The sequence below is a fragment of the Lonchura striata genome, chromosome 26, assembly GCF_046129695.1.
Source record: "Lonchura striata isolate bLonStr1 chromosome 26, bLonStr1.mat, whole genome shotgun sequence".
NCBI lineage: Eukaryota > Metazoa > Chordata > Aves > Passeriformes > Estrildidae > Lonchura > Lonchura striata.
The window spans coordinates 4134357-4140919 of NC_134628.1; the positions used below are offsets into that span (position 1 = coordinate 4134357).

At 50.7% G+C, this 6563-nt stretch overlaps 1 protein-coding gene across 2 annotated transcripts; it reads right to left on the reverse strand.

Annotated features, from left to right (window-relative positions):
* Nucleotides 1-613: 613 nt before the first annotated feature.
* Nucleotides 614-6362, reverse strand: TRAPPC3 (trafficking protein particle complex subunit 3). 2 transcript variants are annotated; one of them, XM_021554789.2, is made up of 6 exons: nucleotides 6259-6360; nucleotides 4716-4763; nucleotides 3204-3301; nucleotides 2058-2157; nucleotides 1608-1790; nucleotides 614-1163 (listed from the first exon to the last, which is right to left on the reverse strand). In XM_021554789.2, exons 1-6 carry the CDS (start codon nucleotides 6298-6300, stop codon nucleotides 1044-1046), a joined length of 591 nt encoding a protein of 196 aa, XP_021410464.1. In that variant the 5' UTR covers nucleotides 6301-6360; the 3' UTR covers nucleotides 614-1043. The 2 variants fall into 2 exon arrangements, with proteins under 2 accessions (XP_021410464.1, XP_021410465.1); XM_021554790.2 differs by lacking the exon at nucleotides 4716-4763 and having other exon boundaries at nucleotides 6259-6362.
* Nucleotides 6363-6563: the final 201 nt, after the last annotated feature.

Genomic DNA, 6563 nt, shown 5'->3' on the forward strand with positions numbered 1-6563 from the left:
GGGAACCCAGTGCCTGACTCTGCTCTCTGGCTCTGGGTGGCAGAGGAAGCTGATGTTCCAATCTCTTGCTTTTTGTTGTCTAATACTTATTTATGTATTTATTTTTGAGATCAGCAAGTGCCACAGGTCAAGTAACTGGGAAATTCTACTGTAGCCTGAACAGCAGTAAGAACAAACCATGGCACTGCCTTCACACCATGCAGCCTTTACATCCCCCAGCAGCAGAACAGAGTCTGAATGTCTTTAACACCTCCCAGGTTTTGGGAGGTTTTGTCCTCACACCGTGACTCCCCATGCAGCCCTGGGCTGTGTCCACTGTGGAGCACCCATGCCATTTTAGCCACTCTTTCTCTGTGTAAAATAGTTCCCACTGTTCCACTGGAGTTTGATCTCCTCCCCTCCCAAGGTGAGGCTTCTGGGGAAGGACAATGGAAAGGCCATGGGACTCCCAGATTTCTGTGGTGCCAAAGCCCCCTGAGCCCCTGCCCTGGTGCCAGCACTCCAACAGCTCTCCCCAGCCACCCCTTTGAATCAAGCCTGCATTTGCCAGTGACTTCAGAATCAAGTGCAGAAAGCCAGTTTGATCTACAGAAACACTACACACATCTCCAAATGGATTTTAAACACCTCATTTAAGGAAAGACAGGGTTTAGCAGGGAATCAGTGGGCTCTTGTAGCTTGGTCTCCAATTCTGGCCCTCCAACACCAATGCAGATGCGAAGAGACCGGAGCTCTGCTGGAGTCTGAGCAGTTGTTCTCACACAGCCCAGGTCACAATTGGAAACTGAGGGTAGGAAGCCCCCAGGGGGAGGGAAAAGGACATCACCTGATGAAAAAGCTTCAGAATGAACCTGGGAAATAAACAGCAACCAGACAATCATCTTCTACAGAGGATGGGAGTGAGAGTAGAAGAAAACAACATCTGAGACAGTCAGTGAGTCAGTCTGAGTGGACTGGGGCAGGAGATCCCTATGGATCTGAGAGGAAAGCTAATGGCCAAACCCAGCTGGTCCCTCCAGTCCCCTGGGAGATGGGGCTGTGGCTCACTCTTCCCCAGCTGGAAGGTTGTCTTCAATCCTCCTGATGAACTTCATCCGGATTTCGGTGACGCTGTCGCCCTTCAGGGTGTCCTGGACAAACTTCACATCCACAGCCATCTGCACCTAAGTGAGGGAAGAGCAGAGAGGAGCTGGTAACTCCCTCTTCACAGCAGCTTCTCCAGGGACTGAATGATCCTGGAGCACCAGCTTAAAGGCTCTAAGGGCATGACATGACATACAGGGCTCTACAAAGTCCTAAATTTGAGACACAGCTGTTCTCTTGTCCCAGCCAATTCCCAGCTAGGGCTCACAGCAATTGCAGAGTGAGGATTTTGGAGGTCCACACAAACTCAGGGAGATGTGCTTGAACTTGGGTTGTGAGCTGAAAGAGCTCAGGCACCACCTCTGGGCCTCAGCTGCCACACATGACAGCAGCCATGAAGCTCTGCCTTTCTGGGAATGGGTTTCAAGTCCAAAGCAAACCCAGAAGTCCAGACCAGAATTCAATTTTCTGCTGAAACCTGGCTGTCCATACACCCATCCCAAGGGAAGGGAGACGTGGCTCACCATTTCCAGGGCGCCTCGCAGCACCCCACAGAGCAGGTTGGAGTAGATGAGGGTTGAGTGGTTGTCAGGGAGCTCCACAAAGTCCACCAAGGGGTTGTTTTCCAAGATCAGGGAGAACTCATCACCCCCAGGACTCCAGTTGGTGATGCTCGGAGTGATGCCCAGGTACATTTTAAATGCAATCTGTTGTGGCAAACAGGAATAACAAGAACAGGTAAGGCAACAGCACAGCTTTGATTTTGTAAAATTACTCAAGGGGTTTGCAAATATATCTCCCTTCTTCCAGTTCCCACCAGCCAGCATCACTTGGGCTAAAGCTTTTTTTCTTTTTTTTTTCCCTCCCCAAAATCTTCATCAAACTCCCAGAACAGTCCTGTGAGCAGCAAATTTTCCATCCTCACATGCAAAACCCCCCAGAAAGCCCTGACAAAGCTGTGCTTAGACATTTACCTTTGCTATAACATCTGCAGTTTCACGGAAATCGTGGCACCTCCCCACATTGGAACGGGCCAGGAAGTCCTCGATGAGCCGGACACCGATGTTGTAACCCCTGTGAAGGGACCAGAGCAACAGCTTTACAAAGACAACAAATATTTATCAAAGAAGAGAGTGAAGAAGCAAAGTCTAATCTGAGAAATGTCAGTGTTAAGTAACTTCAACCTGCCAGGGTTTTGCTCCTGGAGCAGCACACAGGGATGTGGTTGTGATCCCTGCTGTGATCCTGATGCCTGGTGAAGGCTGCCCTAGAACAGAGACCAGACAGAGCTAAAGAATAAAGCAGGGATTTATTAAAAGTCCTCAGTGGATCCACCTTGGGCAGTACAAGAGCCCAGCCAGGGCTGCACCCAGGAAGAACCCAAAATAGACACAAAAAATAGATGACTGCTCACGAGGTCTCTCGCTTTTATAAGTTCTGGTCTATTAGCATATTGGAGTTAATTGTCCAATTACAGCTTGAGGTTATGAAGTCCCATCCTTCTTGTTTTTTTCTCTTCAGCCCATGTTGTTTATGGTCTTGGGCCTGAGATTTGGATCGGTTGTCTGTGCCACTCACATTCTCTGGACAGACAGAATTCTGTCCCTCAGGAGAAGCACAGGGAGGAGAAGAGAAAACAATCTTTATCTCTGCTCCTTTGTTCTCCCCATGGGCAATGTGGTGTGGAGATTGTTCACCTGCAGGGATGGCTGGGTTGGATTCTGGTGAAGTTGTTGGGGCTCAGCAGAGTCACGAGTTTGTAGTTAGATGGGTAAGTAAGAAGTAAGTATGTAGAATAGCATAGTATCTCTTTAAATAGTATATTAATGTAATATAGTATAGTTTTAATAAAGCTATCCTTCAGCCTTCTGATCTGGAGCCAGACATCACCATTTCTTCCTGTCGGGGGCCACCTGATTTCCAGTAGGTTATTGTTGGTCCCAAGCTAGGAAAGGAATTGTTTTGTCTCCCTACTCTGTGAAGAGAGCTCACCACCCCTCAGAACCCCACACTAAAGTCACAGAGAATCTGCGAAATATAAAATCCAAAACCTGAGGCATCAATCCCTGCTGTGCTCCCTGCTCCCAGACAGACCCACTCCCACTGGTGCCTGCACTCACATTTTATCCAGCTGCTTGTTGACATCGTCGTCGTTCTCGTAGTCCTTGCAGAGCTGGGTCACCAGGGCACCGTAGGTCAGCGTGAACAGCTCCGAGTTCTGCACACAGGAAAAGGGATTGACCCAACAGAACCCGCCCGTGCTGCGCTGCCTCCGAGTGCAGCGCCGCCAGCCTCGGCACCGAGAGGGGAACAGGGGCCTGCTGTCCAAAAGGAACCTGCTGCTTCATAAGGAGAGATCCCAGCTCCAGTTAAACAAGGAGAGATCCCAGCTCCAGTTAAACAAGGAGAGATCCAGCTCCAGTTAAACAAGAGGAGATCCCAGCTCCAGTTTAATAAAGAGAGATCCCAGCTCCAGTTAAACAAGAGGAGATCCCAGCTCCAGTTAAACAAGAGAAGATCCCAGCTCCAATTCAATAATGAAAGATCCCAGCTCCAGTTAAACAAGGAGAGATCCCAGCGCCAGTTAAACAAGAGATCCCAGCTCCAGTTAAACAAGGAGAGATCCCAGCTCCAGTTAAACAAGGAGAGATCCCAGCGCCAGTTAAACAAGAGGAGATCCCAGCTCCAGTTAAACAAGAGAAGATCCCAGCTCCAATTCAATAATGAAAGATCCCAGCTCCAGTTAAACAAGTGGAGACCCCAGTTACAGTTAATAAGGAGAGATCCCAGCTCCAGTTAAACAAGGAGAGATCCCAGCTCCAGTTCTGCCAACAACTTCATTCTCCTCAGAACAGGGCTTGGAGGAACCTGGTCTACTAGAAGGTGCCCTTGTCCTTGGAAATGGGTGGAACTGGATGAGTTTTAAGATCCCTTTCAGCCCAAACTATTCTGGGACTTTGGGAAAGACACCAACACCTCCTGGCTAGCTGGAGGTGACATGCCAGGGCTGTGAATTTACCTCAAGCACTGGCCTCGAGCTGAGATCCGACTCAAACTCTTCCCTCTGTTTCATCAACATGTTACAAGTGGGCAGTGCCCATTAGGCTCCAGCTCTGGTCCTTTCAACAGGCCCAAAATGCTCCTCCAGTCAGGGATTTATGAAATTCTGTACCAAGAAAAAGGACTCATCTGGTCCTAAAAAGTTGTCCAGGCACAGAATTTGCTTCACAGATTAAAATCAGCTCCTCAGACCCACAACAGGCTCAGGAAGGCCAAGCCCAGGCCAGCTCAGCACTCAGCTGCTGTGCACGTCCACTCTGGGACTGGCCAGGACCAAAATCACTCATGTTTTCTTTGCACAATTGTCAGATTTGCAGAAAATTTGCAGAAAAAGGGAAAAATTCTCTTCTCCCAGCCACCACCTTCAATCCTCACCCTTAAATGATGTCAAAGAGCATTTTTTGGGAGCCATTAAGCCAGAGCAGTGATTAATATGGTCATTACAGGCTGCAGAAGAAAACTCTGCAAAAGGAAGTGTTTTGGGGAACAAAACAAACCCCCAGCACTGGATTCTGCTGTCAGTTTTGGCATGCAGAGGGATCACAGGGGCTGACCTGGGATCTGTCACCTACCATGAGCTGCAGAGAGGCAGAAGGTGAAATGAATGGCAAATACCAATACTAGAGAATGAAAGCAGCAGCAGGCAGGGAGGGAAAAGAGACAAGATCAGAGTTAAGTGACAACACAGATCACCATAAATTCACACAAAGCCACAACAAACACACAGAGGAAACACCCCCGAACAAACAGAAATTTGGTTTGTAGAAGACACAGGGAATTCCACCTTGTCTCCTTCCTGGAGAATGAATAAATTCTTCCCTGTGAGGGTGGGCAGGCCCTGGCACAGGGTGTCCAGAGCAGCTGTGGCTGCCCCTGGATCCCTGGAGTGTCCAAGGCCAGGTTGGATGGGGCTTGGAGCAACCTGGGACAGTGGAAGGTGTCCCTGCCATGGCAGGGGGTGGAATGGGATGAACTTTAAGGCCCCTTCCAATCCAAACCAATTTGGGATCCTGGGATTACCATTCACAAGGATAAAATGCTTCAGGTATGGAAACAACCAGAAGGGCTGCTTGGAGCTGTTGCTCCACTTTGGATCTAAAGAATTGACATGTTCTTTGGGGGTTTTACTTAAAAATTTGCTTTTCTCTTAGAAAACTAAAGGTTGGGCAATTCACATCACTGGAAGGACAAGGGGGAAGTTCCTTTGGCTCAGCTGGAACCAGAGACTTGGCAGAGAATTGAACAGACATGCAGAACAGGCAGTGTTTGTTTTAAGTATATCAGTCATTTCAGTATAGACAGAGGTGGATAGGGGATGGGGATGGATGGAGGGAATCCAGCCTGAGGTGCTGGCACCGTGTGAGGCCATGGCAATGTCACCATCACTGCCACCATCAGCCCCAGCACACCCAGAGCTGATCTCACTTATTGCTGAGATGTTGTTAGTAAAGGCAACTTAATTTAGGGCAAACTCCTAAATTCAGATTTGGACTTTTTTTTTGTTTTTAGTTTTCAGCCTTTTTGATGCAATTGAAGTGCCCAAAGCTTTCCAAGTACTTTTATTATTTGGCACTGCAGAGCAGTGTGCATCTGTTCCATGGCTACGGAAGTGTCAGAACTCCAGTGAACTAACACAATTCTTTATATAATCGTTGCATTTAACGAGCTGAATCCCTATAAAAGAATCCCCTGGGGTGTGGAGAGGCAGGAGGGGGCAGCTAAGCCCGACCCAACCCCTCGCCAAGGCCAAAGAGAGAGAAGACCCCAGATTTCCCAGCTTCTTTTATTATTATTATTATTACTTATTTTGCATTAAAAATTAATTCGACCTGGTTTGACCCAGAATTCGAGCTCAGCTCTGGAGCTTTGGGCTCCACCTCTCAGTTCCGGATTCAGCCGGGCTAATAACGCGGAATGAGCTGGGGAGGAGAAGCGAGACACGCCAGGGAGGCATTTTGGGTGCAAACTTCCCATCAACGGGAGCGCCCGGTGCCGCTGATGGCCACCGGGCCCCGGCGCACCGGGCACGGCGGGCCGGGCCCGACCACCCCCGCCCCGGGCCGGGCCGGGCCGGCTCCCCGGGTGCCCCACGCCATGCTCTCGCCACGCCGTTACCATTTTCTTGCTCTCGGTGCCGCGCCCGCCCTGCCGCGACATCGTGTCCGCCCGGCCCGGCCCGGCCCGGCCCGGCCGCTCCGTCCGCCGCGGGCACCACGGCACGCCCGGCACGCCGCGGGGCACCACGGGACATGCAGTCCCCGCCGCGCCGCCGCCCGCGCCCCGCCCGCGCGGCTGGACTACAAATCCCAGAGCGCACCGCGCGCCAGCAGGGTGAGGCAATCCCGGGATGTGTGTGTGGGGGGGTCAGGTGACGGCCCGGTCGCCGCCAGGGGGCGCTACCGCCCGCCGGGGCCGCGCTG

Bases quoted from the DNA above. Each gene is read 5' to 3' on its own strand.
- TRAPPC3 (XM_021554789.2), bottom strand. From the start codon at position 6,300: ATGTCGCGGCAGGGCGGGCGCGGCACCGAGAGCAAGAAAATG. The intron at 1,791-2,057 runs GTAAATGTCTAA...TTGCCACAACAG, and splicing joins CTGCAGATGTTATAGCAAAG to ATTGCATTTAAAATGTACCT. The intron at 1,164-1,607 runs GTGAGCCACGTC...TCCCTCACTTAG, and splicing joins TGCGAGGCGCCCTGGAAATG to GTGCAGATGGCTGTGGATGT.